General features: G+C 34.9%; 1 protein-coding gene across 3 annotated transcripts in view; it reads left to right on the top strand.

Annotated features, from left to right (window-relative positions):
- The window catches only part of LOC150100267 (relaxin receptor 2-like), a 94,001-nt gene that overhangs the window by 46,770 nt on the left and 27,213 nt on the right, over window positions 1-20,018 (top strand). For all 3 annotated transcript variants that reach the window (XM_090402449.1, XM_090402448.1, XM_090402447.1), the window contains exon 3: window positions 18,361-18,453. In XM_090402449.1, coding sequence (XP_090258575.1) covers window positions 18,420-18,453 — 34 coding nt within the window. In that variant the 5' untranslated portion in view covers window positions 18,361-18,419. The remainder of the gene's footprint in view (window positions 1-18,360; window positions 18,454-20,018) is intronic.

The raw sequence follows: 20,018 nt of genomic DNA, 5'->3' as shown, positions 1-20,018 counted from the left end.
TCATGTACAAAACAATAAAATTAAATGTCAAAGTATTGAATAATGGAGAATTTTGCAGAAGTCATCCTGCATGTTACGAAACAAACAATGAAAAAAACCGATACTTAATAAAAGTGACATCTTCGACGATAGATTCAGACAAGAGAATTTTAATGAAAAAGTAATGTATGATCAAGAATTTTTTTCTTGAATAATGGCATTTATTTACTCTCCTTCCATCAATCCGGTATCCGGTTATGATGGCTGCACACCAACTCCAATCGACATTTCGCAATGATTACTGTTATGTCACGTAGCTCGGCGTGTGAGACCACGCTGAACAATTCCCTGCAGATTGTACAAGCTTTATGGTCAATTGTGCTGGATCTCCGACAGTATTTGTAAAGATGAAGCACACATTGACATAATATCTGTTTTAACCGATTGCTATAATGTGTTCTCCGTCATTTTCCAAGTATGCTGAAGTGTTCTAGTCAAACTTTTTAATAATTTCCAAACAATACCAATGGCTAATTAAAGATGGCCCAGTAGTTTTGGGGGAAAATAATGAATGTATGTATCAGCTCCCTATCGTAATCCATTCAGACTATTATTTCATGCTCTCTGCACACGTATGAGATATTTAGAACACAAGGTTGGTCATAACAATACCCTATGTTTGGAAAGACCGGGTTCGAACTTGTCTATGATAAGAACCTTTTATAAGACCTCAAATGAACAATATATAAGATTTTTAATTAAACTGTTGTTATGAACTGTTATCCCATGAATATAATGGAATCAAAATGGGAAATTCAGAAATACGTTGCCATTTTACCCTACCTTAGTCGATGTGAAAGGGCTTCGAATCTATTGCAGAGTATATCATACATAAAAGTCTTCCTATAACGTCCAGGTTTATATTGTTATTGTAAGCGCTGTATGTAAATAGATAAATACATTACAATACTTGAAACGCCTGTCTTTTCGTTGTATATACTTCGAGTTCAAACAAAATAAATGCCTTCTGTTCTGAAAATTCGATAATAGTAAACGAGCAAAGTATCAGGCATAGTAAATATTCGGGGAGTTCTTTAACATTAGCTGTTAGTTATTCTGTTTTTCGAAGTTAGCTATTCTGTATCTGATCATTTATCTATTGGGTCAATTAACTTTTCCAGTTGAGAGAATTTAAGCACAGATGACAATGATGGATTTCTGAGATTAGAACGGATTATTTTAATCGTGAAAAACGTTCTTATCTATTTAGATACGCTCCACGTCACCCGGAAGTTTTAAGTCAAGTTTGCCCATTTTACGCCTATCAGCCCGATAGCCGAAAATCTGCTGTTATCGAGATTATTAAATGATTTAAATCTCATCACGGTTATTCATACTTCATAAATACCTTTGCAAACACTAATGCGATTAATTGAATTATGTAACTAGATAACAGTCAAGCACCAAGTGTGTGATTGATAGTGTGTTATTATTAAAACATTGAGTTCAGTAGATAGTATAATTGGATTTAATGCAGGCTGCGGCAATTACTTTTTATTTCAGATTCGTGGTAGCTTCTAAAATATCCGAGTTTTTTTTTTTTTTAAGGGAAATTAAAGCACATAGGTGCCTGTCCTCGTGGCAATGTTTAATGCTGGACAAAAATAAAGATTATTATAGCTTCGATTCTAGTCGATGGCTAAAATAACCTTTTTTTTCTATGTCTTGTTTTTTAAGCTATTTCCCGAGTTTGGTGCAGGCCAGAGATTTTTTTCTTCTAGAAAACTCGGGGTTTTAGATTTTCGACTCAGAGAAAATTCTCTGTAGTAATCTTGCCCTAAACTCTTCAAAATCATCGGGTAGTTATGAACTCAACTATCAGTGATGACTAAGACTGGAGGCTGGTCTCTCCTCCTACTCACATTGGTGAATTAAAGAATATGCACTGTACAAATTATTCAGCCTTATCTTCTTCAAATTATAATCTTTTATTTGCACATATTTCAGCGAATTTCTTCACCTATTCAGTGTACATCTTTGGAAGAACAGCTTGGGAATATAACTCACAGATGTAATGAATTATATTTTCACGACGTATTTGAAATTGTTTCCCTATCAGGATGCTCTTCAGCCTGAGGAAGAGGATGATATCGATCATAGAGGGACAAATCTCATGAGTAGGGAGAAAAGAAGACAACAGTTGTAATGCTATTTTTTCCATAATGCTTGTTATCACATTTCATACATTTCTGTGAATGCCTTATCAAATTTACAGGACAGCTTGACGAATGCCACTTCAACACACCCATTTTACAGTGAGACGGGAATAAATATTCTTGTAGTTTAGCTCACAACTTAATCAAGCCATCGTCTTTTCAGTAGTGGCATCAAAAGATGTCACTAGAGAATCTGCATGGTTGGCAAGTTTCTTTATACAAAGTTCTGATATTTTTAGTTTGCTGTCGTAGATGTTAATATTTTTAATATTACGTAGCACAATTTGTGTGAAAGGGACTCTCTATTTAAAAGGTCATTCTCGCTTAGTATTCAAAATTTGATTTGAATAAAACTCTGAATAATATAACGAGATGTGAGTTCATTGCACTTGGAGTTCGTAGAATACCGTAGGAAGAATTTTTAGATCTTAAAAAGCATTAATAAGGTACCTAAAAGATGTTATCTAAAAAAAAAGAAAGTCAAATTATGAACGATGTACTAAGAGCAAGGATTGTAATAACAGAGCACTCGCGTACCAAACTGGTTTAAAGTGAAGAATAATATTTATTCTGTTTTTATTCATCTTCACAACCGGAGTGCTTGATGACAGAATTACAAAAGATGCGTGCTGGGAAATCTTGTTTGCAAATCACCTGGACATGACAACAGAGACCGACTTCAAAAGAAATGTGAAAAGCGACACAAAGGAATTGTGAGAGAACAGAGAGGAAACCAGCTGGTGGCTGAAACTTTGAAGAGATACAAGGGAAACCTGGCTACAAAGTGTCTTACTTATTTTGACATTGAAGATCTGAAGAATAATATATATTTGATTACGATCAAGTTTAAATAATGCATTACTAAAGATAAGATGTTTTTTTGACAGCAGAAATATCTGATAACAAATGGGGCTGGCGGTACCCGAATGGTCCTAGATTAATTCATCTAACTCTCCAATCAATTCTTGCTTTCGAATACAAGAATTGATTGGTGTCAGATTTCTTCTTTAGAATCCATTTTATTTATTTATTTTATTTTATTTATTTTTTTTTTGGATATCATAGCTCCAAAAATGATGCACCGAAAAGTAGTGGTGTAAAAATATCCAATAAAACCATAACTAGGAGTTGAAATGAGAAGTAATTAAAATAGCTGTGGGAAGGAGAAGTATCTCTATTCTGATTCTCAGAGATGTCAGTACTACCATTTGGACTTACATGGCCTATTTCAAAGCCCATTCAATAATTATTTTTTCCTCTAGTAGCCAAAATCTCCTTACATTACATTCAGTAAGCTAATGAAGATTTTAAGAGACTAAGATTTTATTCTGTAATAAAATATTTATAAGAGCCTTGTTTAATTTTTAAATTGAAAATTAATCTTCTATCTTGTATTCCCAAAGGGAGTAAACGGATCTCTTTTAGTCCTAATGAATCCTTTGGCAAGAGCGATAGACAGCAAACCTCCGTTCTTTAACCCTCATAGCCGAGCCCAAGGTTTTCAATGATTTTATGGGCAGCACGGGGAGAGAGTACAGCAGATGAGTTGTTTGTTAAATTGCCGACTTAAAAGCCAGTTTCCGTTAGAAATAAGAAAAAAAAAAGAAAAGAAAATCGTACTGGCGTGTGCTAAGGATTGACTAAATCGAGAACTGGCTGAAAAAAAAGACCTACATAAAGTTCTAGTCGACGAGTAGAAGCGAATCTATAATGAACTCTCTTCTAGCAATCTTTCGCTATGAGGGCTAATGCTATTTCCAGAGAATTACACAGATACCTTTATGTTCAATGCTTTTATAGTGAATGTTACGAAGAAACATCGTAATGTTTTAATATTTTCCTGGCACTGAGGACACATCTCAGCTAAGGATCGAAGTTTGATCCACCTGTTACCGAAAAGCATACAAACGAATATCCAGTGGCCAGCCTGTTCATTAGATAGGAAAGAAGACTTCGATGGAATTGTTTGAAGAACTTAAGACTATGAGAATAATCCTTCTACTTGAATTTTTTCCACTCAGATTCAGCGTAAAAGGAATAGAAGATATCTGAACGTGGCAGGAGAAATGGGATTAAAGCTCAGAGGACAAAACAGGAAAAGCAAGTAGCACTAGTGAAAATAAAATATAAAGTATAGATAACAATTAGAACTTCAGCAAAGGTGTGGACAATGGAAGAAAGCTTATAGGCTAAATATAGAAAATGCAGAATCTGGTATGTAGCAAAAATAGAGAGGATTGAAAGGAACAACAACAGAGACTTATCAAAAGGTGAGAAATAACAGAAAAAAGACAGAGAAAGAAGAGAGAATATTTTGGGAAACTGACTTGGAAGAAACATGATAGCATTCAGTATATTTAGTCGGTGGTCTAATTCTAAATAAACACAGCATACACTTCTGGTTTTTCAACAAAAATAAATAACCTTGTTTATTTCAGGGGTTGGTTCTCTGTTGAAAAGCAAAGATAAACAGCTCCAATGATGTGCCAAACGCCACTAAAAGGTTTTCTGTTACACAATTGATGCTGTATCAAATAAAAAACGAAGCTATGCCGAGTGGAAGTGGGAAACGTACTAAACTCTCTGTATCTTTCAATAGCCTTCTACAAATGATACAAGAAAAAACAGTGGATCCTTGTTGATAGAGGAAGTTATGGCACATAAAGGCAAATCAGTCTACGTTTCTACAATCACGTAGTGACCGTGCTGCTCGTCTATCTCTGGTGTCAAAATGAGACACAAAAGTACACCATTTGCAAGTAATGTCTCGTTTTCACGAAGTTTTTCTGCGTATTGTCAGCAACACCCTGACGAGTGATGTATACGTATCAAGTAGTGCATCATATAATACCCACCTTTCTCCGTAACTTGCCATTAGAACTCCCGGCTTATTCGTTGTTACTAAAAATAATCTCTATAACACCTGTGTAGATATCGTGTCCAGTGAAATATGACGGATCGGATGTTGTAATGTGCACCGGATGTTATAGGGATGATTCGGTTACTTTTCGTTGGGATTTTTTTAATGTTATCTGGAAGAGTCTGAACAGCGCCAACTAGTGTCAAATTTACTTTTATCATAAATATGTAATGACATTCGCTTTTTTTTTTTTTAAACCGTTTGGCGCCATCACTTGGTTAAGAAATTGTAATATTAAAAGCTAAGCTTTTTAGACCTTTTAATAGTCTAATTTAAACCAAAGAAAAAATATTAAAAAAAAAATGGAAATAATCTTTAATCGCAAACAAGACGTCACTCAAGTTGTTTAACTTTGATTAGCAATTCTGTGAAAATAATCCTGGAAAAATAACGCAAGAGAGGGAGCAAAGAGGAGGAAGATAATGGACTTAGGCCAAATTTTCTATACAAAAAAAAGTCGACACGTATGTTTGCCAATTCCCTATTCGAAAAACACCATTTATTCTCCACCCAGTTCAATACGTCATGGCAGCAGCTGTGGCAGATACTAAGTTTGTCAACTGTTGTTGGTAGATCTCTCTCTCTCTCTCTTTCTCTCTCTCTGTGTGTGTGGGCACAACCGTCACTGGTTAAATGAACCTTCACATTCTACATGCCATTTATTTACCGCAAATATTTGAAGAGGTTTCTTAATCCATACAAAGAGCTATTCTAAGAATCGGTTTAATCAAAGAAACTTTAGCTACAAAGTAACAGCATGGATGAACTTACCCTCCAAAATGTCAAGGAAATTCTAGCGTAAAATGAAAAATGTTTCATTTTGTATCAACGAAACTGCTGTTGACCACTAATGGATTTCGGGAACTGACTTTTCAGAAATCCCATCTATTCAGATTGCCTTATGAGGAAGGTCACAACTTTGATACTGCCAAACAATAATTTCGTTCTTTAATGTGACGTAACTTACGAAGAGATGACCTCACTAGTGTCGACCTTTTTCATAACAACCTAGGTATTATCTAATTAGTGAGCAATAACCTTTTCCGAATTCGGAGTTGGGTTTGAACGTTGAAGGAGACATATAATTTGCGACTGTCTGGGTCACAAGTTCGGACCAATAATTCTTCTTTATTAGCAACTAATGTCTATCCTTGCAATGAGTAGGAGTAAGTAATAAAGTAATCATTTTGCTAGTAAATGGTCTTTGTTCCGGTCTTCATCCCTCTATAAATCTCACGATGGCTCGTTTTTTATTGGTTCGAAAAGAAAGAGAAAGAGAATTATTACTATCAGATTATATTCTTTTATTCTCGGGGAAAAAAAGTCGATCTTGCCGGTTCCTTTTCATCTTAAAACAACTTGCTTTGTTCCTAATATCTTGCTAATTCTTCGAACCTTTTTTTTTTTCAATTTCCTACACTTTCGTAGGTTTCGGAATCATAATTTGAAAGTAAATTTTGATGGAACTCAGCCAGAATGCCAAATAAAAAAATAAAATAAGATAAATTAAAACATCGAAAGATAAACAAGGAGATATTTTATTACTATACTTTATCTTTTTTCCCCATCGTCTGCGGGGTCTTAAAACAACTTCTCTAGGTCATCATGTTCATATTTCAAGGTTTGAGGTAAACAACTTATTGCTTAGACACCTCGTTTCTGCCTCCAGTGTCGGAGACGCCATCTTGATGGATGTACTCAGAATCCCAGCGGGGAGTCACTTACCTAAGTGAATTTTCAAAAGAAACCCGACGGTTTTGTGTGCTGATGATACACACATGACTACTTCACACCCACAGCAACAAGTAGAGACAAACACGGATCAATTGTACACTCAGAAACCAAAGTCCGTGTGAGACCAAGAACTTCAGTAATCTGTTGACTTTGTATGATCATGTCGGCGGCGTTTTTTTCTTCTTTTTTTTACTAGAGGATAAATATATAAAATCTAATGTTTATTAGTATACTTCAATCAGTCCAGTTTCCCTTTGAAATTGCAATAAGTTCTTGTTGTTGGATGATGGAGATTGATTTCACAACACCACTTCAATGTTTCTACTCAAATCCGAGCAAGATATAGCGTAAACTTTTGATTTATTTGTATTTGTTATCGAAAGAGAATTCAAAGTAGCCGCATTACACTTAAAATTCTGCACATGCTTGTAAGATACAAAATATTACAAAAAAGATCACTTCGGTGATGTTTTTTTTTTTTTTTTGTAATAATTTGTGGATTTCAAATCCATGTATTCTGAATAGTATCCACTAAATTGTATATTTGAAATCCATATCTGTTTATTGAACAGGAAATGCTTGCGATAACTACATTATCAATATACACCCTCTGTTCAAAAAGAAACCGAACTTTTCGAAAATAGAAGAAACTAGTGGTGCCGCCTGTTGTATCTTTTTGTTGTCGAAAGGCGGCAGTCTTCATTGGTGTTGTGTCAACTATTTATGACATTTGTTTCATTAGAAGCTGAGTTATAGTGCCAAGAGTGACAGTGTGTTTTGACGAACGGTCGTCACGATATTCGTGCCGTACGCGAAGAATTCTCGTTATCAATCGCTTCAAAACTTCGAGATAAAACTCACCATTGACCGTTTGGCCAAGCGGAACGAATTCTTTGTGAATAATGCCCTTGGAATCGTAGAAACAAATCAGCATTGTCTTTACTTTTGACTTCTCGAAGCGACTTTTTTTCGGATGCCCCTCTTCTGGTGGTCTCCACTCAGCACTCAGCGCCAGAGTGCTGAGTGGAGACCACTCACCACTCAGTGCTGAGTGGTCTCCACTCAGCACTCTGGCGCTTTGTTTCGGGCTCATACTCAAAACACCACGTTTTTTCACCAGTAACGATCGTTTCAAGGAAGTTTGAGTCCTTACGAGCAGTTTTAATGAGGTCCTTACAGTGTTCAATTGATACATTTTTTGGTCAGTTTGTGGGGAACGAATCGCGAATTCAATTTACGAAGGCCCAAACTCTCGGTTAAAATGTTGTGCACAGTTGATTTTGGAATCCCCAATTCATCTTCAGTCAATCTCACGGACGAACTCGGGTTTTCTTTGATAAATCACGCACTTTTTGGATGTTAACTTCGCTCAGTCCATTTTTGGACGGCCCGACTTTTCATCGTCCTCAAGCGTCTCACGACCATTTTTTGAAATCGTTTAAACCACTCGTAAACTTGAGTACGAGATAAGTATGCAACACCGTATGCTTTTTGAAGCATTTAATGCGTTTCGGTAAAACTTTTATCAAGTTTAACGCAAAAGTCAATCGCAGCTGTCTGTTTGAAACTCTTTTTCCGACCGTTCGTCAAAACACACTGTCACTCTTGGCACTATAACTCGGCTTCTAATGAAACAAATGTCATAATCAGTTGACACAACACTAATGAAGATTGCGGCTTTCGACAATAAAAATATACAACAGGTGGCACCACTAGTTTCTTTTATTTTCGAAAAGATCGGTTTCTTTTTGGACAGAGGGTGTATAAAAAATGATAATCCTCGCTATATCCCAACCTGTTAATATCACCAGCTGATAATACACTGACTATTTATTCCTTTAAAGACTATATTTTCATTTGAGATAGTTTTATTAAGTTTCATTCATTCATTTTCTCTGGACAAGTATGCGTAAATTATGTGCTCTGAAGCTGCATATTCTATTTTATGTCTGTAGGCACTATTTTATTTTCTGAAAATCTTACCGGCGAAAAGTTGGAAATCTGTAGTATATAAACGATTTTAGAAACGGTAAACTTTGCTCTGGAGACTAGACGTATCACTTTCCCAATCCACTTCGATTTTCCAGTAAACAAGGTGACGATTTCACATGCATAAACAGCAATACCACAATGGAATTGGAAAGCACAACTTCTAGAATGCAAAGAAAAAATGTTCCACATTAAACATGCTGACATTGTTTAACTTTCATTACACCACTCATTATATTTATAATAATTTAAGTTACATAAATCATTATATTATATTACGTTAAATGTCAGAATTAAGCATTATATGAAAGGAGACATATTTAGCAATTTCATTTATCGCGGTGGGCAGTTACTAATTATGCGTACGGAAAAAGTTGGATTCAAGTCCCATCTGATGCGAAAACCTTTATAAGAGATTTCGGTATTTTTCATTTCCCAAAAAGCAGTTTCCTTGTCTATAAATACATTATTTAGACTAATACCTGAAAAGAAGATTATACGACATCATTAATCACTGACGTCACAAGCACTGATATGTTCATTCGGGTAATATAATATTTGAAAACAACTTCAAATTTAAAATACAAAAAATGGAAAATAACAGCGGACAAAAACTTTCTCTGTAATGATAATATTTGGGTCCCCCCCCCCATACATGCATATTTAACTTTTATGTCGTCAAAAAGATGATAATACACGACTATTAAGTTATTTAACTTACGCCTAATTAAACAGGACTTAGTACAAATTTCGATATTACTCTTTAATTAATGTACGAGGGATCAAATAAAGTGAAATTCAGATAATTATATATTCATAGTCTTGTTTTTCAATAATTGCCATTGAATTATGTACTATTCTAACTTTTTCATTATCTATCTATTCATGAGAATAAATTCAAGACTAGGATTCTAGTGCTGAGGAAAAGCACGGCTGTTATGCGATGCCCTTGAAAACAAACACACACTTATAAGACTTAAGACGTGACTAGCCGAAAGATAAATTAGTGTCATGTTATCCAGGCGCCAAAAATGGGAACGAGGGGAACACAGTCAGATTACTGTGTAGAAGGAAGAGGTCAACAGTAATTCGGAGATGACATGAAAGAGAGCAAGATAAGAAAAATGAATATGACAGTCTTCATCAAAGAACCGTTGTAGAAAGGATCCTTGCGAAGCGTACATTTTACTTCAGCTATAACCAGAATTGCATATCTACTTAAGAAACAAAGAGATAAAAGACACACAACCATGAATGATTAAATCAGAGAATGTAGCGGAGCATAACTTAAATTTAAGCGGAAGGAGAACTAATATCGTAATGTGAACTTCTAGTCTACGAAAAACTAAAATTCTAGTCTAAAATATAAATGTACTGTTTACGTCAAGGGTCTCAAACTCAAACGCAGCGCCAGTCAATTAGATGTATATCTGACACGAGCCGATTCAATATTATTCTGTGAACCAAAGCATAAACTAAAAAAAGAAAGGCTCTAACAAAGGCCCTTTTGTTGCCGGGCCTTTACGACTTACGTAAAGAGTTACACCACCATTTTAAATTTTAAATTTATAACCATTTTATTTTTAAATTTTAAAAATATAAAAGAGTTCAGAAAATATAAGTTCAATTACATTTTATTCACACTTTAAGAAAATTACTTAAATACATAATTTTGACTTACAAAAATAACTTTTTTTATCTATGAGTCCTTTTTTTTAATTTGATTTTGATCCTGAAACCCGACATGTTTTCCTCTGTACTGACATGTCAATATCTGCTTTTTCGTTTCATGTTGCAATATGAAGTGTTGCATTTAATCGAGAATCTTTTATCCGTGAGCGGAGTTTCAAAATTGAAAATAATTGCTCACATACATAGGTGCTTCCAGAGATTGATAACATTTTTGCACAATAAATTTTATATTTGGGATATTTACTGCCGAGGTATTTTATAAAAATTTGGTATGCCAACTTCGTTATATTTATTTTTTAGTTCAGTACGGAACTGGAGTTCAATTACTTCCATTTGTAATTCTTCGTCAACATTTTCAATATTAATTGAAAAAGGTGAACTGAATAATAATAATTCATTTTCAAACTGGTTGAAATCAGAAAATCTTTTTTCAAATTCAATTTTCAATTCTTCAATTTGAGGAATGTACTTTTCAACACCATTATTATTTCGAGAAATCGATTTAAGTGTAGGAAGGTGGGCTAAAGTATTCTTTGCCAAGTGGGTTTGTCAAAGATAGAGTTTTGCCAGAAATGACTTAATTGAATCATACATATGACATATCAACTGTTCATGTCCTTACAGAGCAGTATTCCAAATGTTTAAGTGACTTGTTACCAACTAAAATGGCAAAGTCTTTGCACCAATCTTCATCGGCGAGCTGAGGAATCAATTTTCCTTTGGATGAAGTAAACATGTCAATTTCTTTTAGGAGTTCAAAAAATCTTTTTAAAACGACGGCACGACTAAGCCACCTAACCTCCGAACAATATAGCAAACTGTTGTATTGTGAATCCAATTCATCCAACAAAGCACTGAATTATCGATGATTCAAGGCGTATCCAGTTTATCGTTTTAATTACTACACTCAGGACGTTCTCCATCTTTAGTTTTTTAGCACAAAGTGACTCCTGATGTATTATGCAATGAAACGATTTAAGTTTGTCCTCGCACAACATTTCCTTTTTCATTTGGAGTTTTGTAACAAGTCCGACGTTAACACCAATCATAACAGGAGCCCCATCTGTAGTCACACTTACTAATTTTGACCAGTCTGCGTGAGCATTTTCAAGACTTTTCTCAATACACAAATATAAGTCATTTCCTGTCGTTTTTCCTGACACAGGCACTATATCCAATAGTTCTTCAGTCACATTCATATCGTCATCAACGCCACGAATAAATATTGCCAACTGGGAAGTATTAACAATGTCTGTACATTCGTCAACTGCAATGGAGAATGCTACAAAAACTCTTTATTTTTTGACTCAATATACTTGGAAGTTCTCTTATATCTCCAACACGCTCCGCAACTGTATTTTCTGATAGCTTTATGCTTTGAAATGCTTGCTTTTTTTCCGGATATATGATTTCGACTGCACTTAAGATACAATTTTTAATAAATTCTCCATCAGTAAAAGGTTTCGAAGCCCGAGAAAGTTTTTCGCTTACGACATATCTACATTTAACAGCAGCATCACTTGTTGTGTTCAAAAACATTCAAAAATATCCTCTGTTGAAACCAGTTCATTTTTTAAATCTTTAAGTTTGTCATCACGCATCTTTTCTGTATATTTATCACAGTTCTTATGGTTTGTTTCATAATGGAGTTTTAAGTTATATTTTTTCACCACGGCGACACTTTGTCTACATATCAAACATGTTGGAATATTTTTTACTTCCATAAAGAAATATGCCTTCTCCCATTTTTCTTGAAAAGTTTTGCCTTCTTGATCTATATTTCTTTTTTTAATTTTAAATTCAAACATTGTTATAGTCAAAAAATATAAGTTATTGAAGTAACTTTTTTTATTAACACACTATCATATTTCAATGGTAACCTGTAACTTATTGACATTTGATGAAAGAAACATGGTACAAAGAATTGCAGTAATAAGTTTTACTTTTGTTTAAAGCTGCGTAAAACATTTATAAGTTTGAATTTTTTCTGTTTTAATCCCCGCAGGATGTTAAAAACATTGATTTTTAGAAAAGAAATCATTAAAGTCGCGGGCCGTATTCGGCCCGTGGGTCGCCAGTTTGCGACCCCTGGTTTACGTTGACTTTCAATTATTGATACACTTTGAAGACAGAAACGAATATCAAAGACAGCATATTTCCATGACGACGAATATGGCTGTCATGGAGATATATATGATTGTTCGAAATTTTTAACTAGAAATGTGCATTTATTTTTCATAGCACAACGCAACAAGTTCTGAGACTTTTGCATGTGATATGTTATTTGTAATTACGCAGCAAAATCTCGGGATCCTTCAATTTAAGATTGAGCATCGTCACAGATAAGTACCAGTGTAGTAGTCATTGAAAGATATTGTATAGTTGCCAGCGTAATTTTGATCCAGAAATCTGTGTTTAATTTTATTGCAAAAATATCCCAAATATCTTTTAATTAATTAATTAAAGTAATAAATTAAAGTAATGGAGAAAATCATCAACTCTCAAATCCTAATCTACCGGCTATTAAGCGACCACCAGTATGGATTCCGCCAAAGCCGTTCAATAGGAGATCTACTCTCATACATCACCCATCACTGGACAAGCGCTATGGAGAAATTCGGCGAATCCCAAGTAGTTGCGCTTGATATCTCCAAAGCCTTTGACCGAGTCTGGCACAAAGGCTTACTAAGCAAACTACCATCATTTGGATTGCCTCAGGACTTCTGCAGATGGATTGCCAGCTTCCTGTCCGGACGCACACTATGTGTGATGGTAGACGGCTCCCTATCCTCTCACCCAGTGGCGCACCCAGGGAGGGGGCTAAGGGCCCCCCAAAAAGAAAAAGAAAATAAACAGTAGAAAATTTTCCAAAAATCTTTTCCTAATTAAAATTATTATTATTTTTTTTTATTTATGTTGTTGTGTCTTTTCTTTCTATACTACTTGTCACGTATTGGCGATCACTGCAGATGCTCGGTCATAGGTCGTATGCAATGCATAGTGTGTATTCGTAAATGATCTACTCAACTTGCCCCCCCAAGATTAAATCTTGAGTGCTCGGGCCCACTCCAAAATTAAATCCTGAGTACGCCATTGCTCTCACCATCCAACTAATGCCGGGGTCCCTCAAGGCTCAGTTCTCTCACCGACCGTCTTTCTTCTATATATCAATGATCTACTTCGGTTGACCTCTAACCCAGTACACAGTTTTGCAGATGATAGCACACTACATTCCTCCCTTTCATTTGACAAACCCTACCCTACACAACTCACTTCAACCCACAGAACATCAACCACCACTGCCCTTAATTCCGACCTCCAAGCCATCCTCCGATGGGGCTCAGGCAACCTTGTCAACTTCAACGCTAGTAAAACCCAGTTCTGTCTTATTTCTCACAAAAAAGAACCATTTTCCCCAGCATTGTTTTCGATAACACTCGAATTCACAGACAAGACGAAATTTCTCTTCTTGGAATTACGTTGACATAAAGCCTCTCCTGGCATAAACACATCACAACCATTGCATCCTCAGCTTCCAAAAAACTACGTTTTTTGGAAGCTGATTTTCTTTTTCGCTCAAGACGCTTCTTCACCTCTAAACAGCTGTTTACACTACAAATCACAAATGTGCCCAGCTCTCGAATACTGCTCTCACATCTGGAGTGGGGCTCCCAAAAACACCCTGAAAATGCTTGACTCAATACAGAGGAGAGCGATTAGACTAATAAATGACCCATCCCTCACCAACTCGCTCCTCCCAATTTCACATAGGCGCTTGGTCTCTGCAATCTGTATATTCTATAAATACTTTCACGGGAAAGGTTCATCTGAAACAGCATCAATAATTCCCCCCACCAAGCCCACTGGAACATGTACAGCTGCCGCCCAACATCCTTTTACAGTACACCTCGAAACCCACAGAACAAGTTTCTTCTCCTCCTCATTCATCCCTGCTACTGCAGTACTGTGGAACAGTCTTCCCCTGACGTATTTCCCAAGGAATACAACATACAGGCGTTCAAATCAAATGTAAATAAGTTTCTCCTTTCACAACCCATCACCCATATACGGTACTAACGTACTATGGGTTGACCAGCCAACCTCCTGCATATGGGCCCAACATTAAAAAAATAATAATAATAATAATTGTATTACTTTTAACAGTAATGCGATAATGTTTAACCAAACAATTTTATTTATATTTCTACGCATTTACAAATCGAATTTCATCTATAGTGCAGTCATATATAAGAATATGTGAATGGCTTTTGTATACTGAATTTTGCAAGTTCAAAATTACAGATTTTGTTTTCGTTACATTGACAGTAAATCGATTTGGATGGACCTAATTTGTTACTTTCAGCAGAGCAGTATTCACCAGGGTGTGCTTTTTTCTACATCCGTCTGAAGAGAAGATCAAAGTGATGCAATCTGCGAAAGCGTTACATCACAGGAAGCCATTGATTTATATGTAATGTATAAGATTAATCAGAGCGCAAAGCCCTGTGGAACACCATAAATTTTCATCTTTCCTCTACGTGTTAGCCTCAATGGCACATCATGGCCAAGTAACGGGTTTCATGAAAATCTAATTAATAGTGATAGGAGTCGTTCCAAAGGGTATCGTAGTTTATCGACTGAACAAAGGAGGCTCTCAACCATAAAGTTAGAAATTTGTTACTTTGTTTAGATATTGTTTAAGTTTTATAGTTTGTAATTCTAAATAATTATTAATCATTTATTTAGATAAAAATAAAAATAAATCCACTACACTTTCACTCTCAAAGCGGAGTACACGGAACCCTCTTTATTTCTTACTTCTGGAACGATGTTACAAAGAAGATAGAGATAAAAGGAGTAAATAAAATTAGGAGAGAGAGAGAGAGAGAGAGTATGGCTGCCTCCGTCTCGTGATCCTAAACAAGACACGTATATTGTTGTTAGAAATAGTTTGAACTCTATAGTTGATTTTTCTGAGTTCGTAGAAATTCAATATCCGGTCTTCTTGGATCAAAAACCTACTTATCTACGAGACAGAGATCGATCAGCTCAGGAGTCTCATGATCGATCATTTTTTTTTCACCAAGTGAAAAAAAAAATGTCTACGAAAATTGCTCTAGTCAGCGACAAGACGCGAATCTATTATTATTATAATTATTACTAATATTAATATTTACTAACGTAACTAGAGAAGTAAATAGAATTATGAAGCGGATAAAACACACAATGGAAAAGTTTTTAGCCTAGTAACAAAGCCAGCTTTTGTGAAAGATACGTTATAATAAGCAAACTTAACGTAGGAGAATGTTTAAATTGAGGTATAATAATAAAGCGCATGATGTAATGCGAATGATATTAAAATTTAACAGTGATCCGCAATGTTTTAACAGAACCACTTCTAAAAATTGAAACAACAACAAAAAAAAATTGAGGTAATCATTCCTATTTAAATTCAGTAGAGCAGAACATCACAGTCTTTGTGAAGTGTTTCCATTAAGAATCTGCTTTTATGGAAGAATTTGGTTTTGTTCCATCATCCTCTCTGTCTGACAGAGGTAGCATGCTGAGCACGACCGCACTTGTGGTCGTGCTCATTCATACTATAGAATCTCATTTAATCTTGGCAATCTGCCAAGTAAACAAATCCCAAAACTTTTTTTTTGTCAAAAATAAGAGTGGAACCGTAAGAGTAAGGTACTTAGTAACTTCTCTATAGGACAATGAATCTAACTGGTCTTTAGGAGTGCTCCATCTTACGCTCCAGGAGCCAGTTATTGGTTTCCTCTGGGAATTTTATGCCCGGAGAAAATTTTTTTCAACAATTCCAATAGGATGAAAGGATATTAAAATGTTCATTCCAATGTTCGGAATTATTTATTTGTTCCTTAACTCTCTAATAGTGTAATCATATCACTTCAGCTGCGACCGAGACACGAGCTTGTAGGCCCATGGTTTATGACTCATTCTTATGATTCATGTTTTAAATGCAGTTACCGTCTGCTTCCCTGATGATGTCTACGTAACGTTGGATGAAAGGATAATCGGAGTTCTTGAATAAAATTTTATATTTTATATTTTTTTTTATTTATTTTTTACATATATAACGCGTGAAAGTTTTTATAATGCTAGTAAAGCTTTTTTCTAGAAGCTTCTCTGTCTCTCAAAGAGCATTTAGAATGAAATATAGATTTAACGATACAGTGTGGGGGACACTCATGAAGGACGTAACAAGTCCATTGTACGGAACCTCCCATCGGAGAATACAGCAGTAAAATAAATCCACAAAATGCTCTACAGTACAGGAACAATCCTCACAGTAACACTTCAGAAGTTTTCCAATCAGCTGGTTAATAGTCCTGAAGGCACTCACTTTACCAGTGAGTAGAGTGGTATGTAGGGAGACTGTTGAGACCATATATATTGCGAGGATTTCACACTCACAATGCATGCCCCATGCTCTGGCTCAAACCTTTTTGCCGTACTTTGAATTATTTTTATACCTTTAGCGTCCGTCCAATTAAAAAATAAGTAAGCAGAAGTAAATCATCAACTATCGTCCCATCATCTTTAGTTCTCATGAAAATTATGGAGATGGTAATCTATAGCCAACCTCTTCCCTACCATGTGGTCCACCAATTAATGAAGAGTTTAGAGACAAGAGTAGACTGCGCTACCATCGATCCACTGTAGATTTCCTAGCCAGCATCAACCTTTTTACACAAGTCATAGATATATTTGAAGAAACTCTTCATGGTCGATGTTGACATTTAGGAATATCCTGAATTGGTCTGCCTTCCACACTTTGCAACTGAGTCGCCTGATTTCTCATCAGTCTTCACTGCTTGTTACAGTAGATAGCTTTTTCTCCTCCTTTTTTCCCACCATCATTAAACTACGCCAGAAGCCAAAATTCTGCATCTCTCTCTCTCTCTCTCTCTCTCTCTCTCTCTCTCTCTCTCTCTTTCTCACGCATGACTTTCTCTGGCTAATTATGAATTCTCTCTCCATAGTTTCGCTGATGACAGTATATTCCCTTTATTTCCTTATTGAAATAAAGCAACCCTTTTTAAGACCAGCATACACTACAATGCGCAGTCATTCGACATTTCAAGATCTTCCATAATTGATTTCTTAAACTCCATCTCCTTGCTATTTCCGGGTAAGGGCGACTTTATAAACTTCAGTGACACTAATGACACCAGTCCTGTCTTATTTCTTTCAAGAAATATCTCCTTTCACTTTCACTTACCTGTAATAATATTCAAATCCCCAGAAAATATCAGACTACTCTTCGGGGATGATTTATATCAGCATCCTATGCTGGCACAACCACATGACACTAATTATCCCCTCCGCTTTCAAAATGCCCCATATCCTTCAACCTCAACGGTACTTTTCACCTGTGTAAGAAGACCCAGCACAGCATTGTGTCTTGGGACCTGAGTCCAGATTCCTTTTATGCAGAGATCTCTTTAAGCGTTTGTCTCGGATCATGAAAACAGAATTACGCCAATGGTGTCAGCCAACCTCAGTTGCCAATCCTCATGGCTCTCCTATTATATTATATTATAGGACGTAGTTTTATAATATGCTGATGTAAAATAAGTACGACATTTGGGAGAATCTGAACTCTAATTTTTCTATTAGAAAATATCAAACAGTATAATTTCTAAACATTTCTACTTCTTCAATCTTTTGTTATGAGTAGGCTGTTGTGTGAAAAATTGATTGTAAGTCGATTTAAATATTGATTCAATATCGCATTTAACACAGTTGTGAGAACTCTGTTTTTTATGACAAAATAATATGATAATTTCTTTCTTTTTACAGTGGACACACACGGTAGTTTATATCCTTTTATTAGGGGACTCGAAAAGTGGCCTCCCTTAATGGAAACTCTCAGAACACCCTCAAAAAACTGTAGTAAGTATAAGTTTTTCTTTGTCTACTTTTAATTATCTTTAAATATAACTCTTATGTTCTTTTAGAATATCCTGAGATTAGACTTAATGCGGAAACTAAATGTTTTGCCTTCGGAAATACACATATCCCCAGCTTACGAAGGGGTATGTGTATACCTATGTATAGCGAAATATACAACGCATTATCAGTGTCATCATTTTTGGCAAATTTTGTTGTACTGAATATAATATTTATATAGCAATATAAACATTACTAGTTGTGACATCTTGGTATAGAACACTCCAAAACGTTCGTTAATTTTTTTTAAAACATCCCCCTCTTAGGAAATTAGAATTCCCATAGATTCCTTACCGTGGGAACTCAGTCATACGGCACCGATATATATATATATATATATATATATATATATATATATATTGATGTAGATAAATTGATGTAGATATATATATATCGATTTGTCAGAAGTGGCAAAAATTAGTTGATTAATTCGTTTATGGCGTTGTTAGCCACATCACAAACAATAACAATTTTACGATATCATAATATAGAGGATTATACAAGAGGATTATAATATAGAGGATTATAATATAGAGGATTATACAGTACATACATTTAATGTTTCATATTGCATTGTGGGTAAAATTTTAGTCTGTTTGGATTTTGGATAGTTAAGTATTAAAATTAAAATTTATAATTAATTGTTAGTTTCGACTAGGTACAGCAAATTCAAATATAAACACGGGGAAGAGTCCTCAAGCTTTGTTCTTAGGGCGAAAATTTTTATTTTTTATTTTTTATAAAACTTTGAATGTTTCGGATTTTAATGCAGTTTAGAAACAGTAATAAGTAGCAGAATCTTAAATAACAAACTAATGAAATATTCTGAAAACTTTATTCTAGAGGTACAGAATGGATTTAGAAAAGGACGATCATGTATAGACCCAGCCTTTTGCCTAAAATTAATAGTAGAGAAAAGAAGAGAATATAATTTGGAAACACATATTGCATTTATTGACTTTGAAAAAGCATTTGACAAAGTTAAAAGAAAAACATTATTTAACATATTAAAAGAAAGACAAATACCAAATAATATCCTAAAAACTATCACAAGTATATATGAAAATAACCAAATACAAATAAGATTAAATCACGAGCTATCATATACAAGAGAGATAAACCAAGGGGTCCGACAGGTATGTCCCCTCTCAGCAACTCCTTTTAATATCTACTTAAATGAAATAATAATAAAATGGAGTAAAAATTTACACCAAGGAATTAAACTTTCACCTACAGTTAACTTAAACACTCTCCTCTTTGCAGACGACCAAATAATAATTACAAATTCTGAAGATAACTTACAGAAAGCTATTTTAAATCTAAATGAGATATCCAAAGATTATGGTATGATAATATCAACAGAAAAATCAAAAACTATGGCCTTTAAAGGACAAGATCCAGCAAGAACTAAAATAGTAATAGATAACAAGATCTTAGAACAGGTGAATTCATTTAACTACCTAGGATGTATGATCACATATGAAAATGAAAAAGATATAAATGTAAAA

The sequence above is a fragment of the Typopeltis vanoorti genome, chromosome 13 (genome assembly GCF_054136105.1).
Source record: "Typopeltis vanoorti isolate ZY-2024b chromosome 13, IOZ_Tvanoo_1.0, whole genome shotgun sequence".
Lineage (NCBI taxonomy): Eukaryota > Metazoa > Arthropoda > Arachnida > Uropygi > Thelyphonidae > Typopeltis > Typopeltis vanoorti.
The sequence above is the reverse complement of the archived record's forward strand: the minus strand, read 5'-3'. Positions and strand labels throughout refer to the sequence as shown.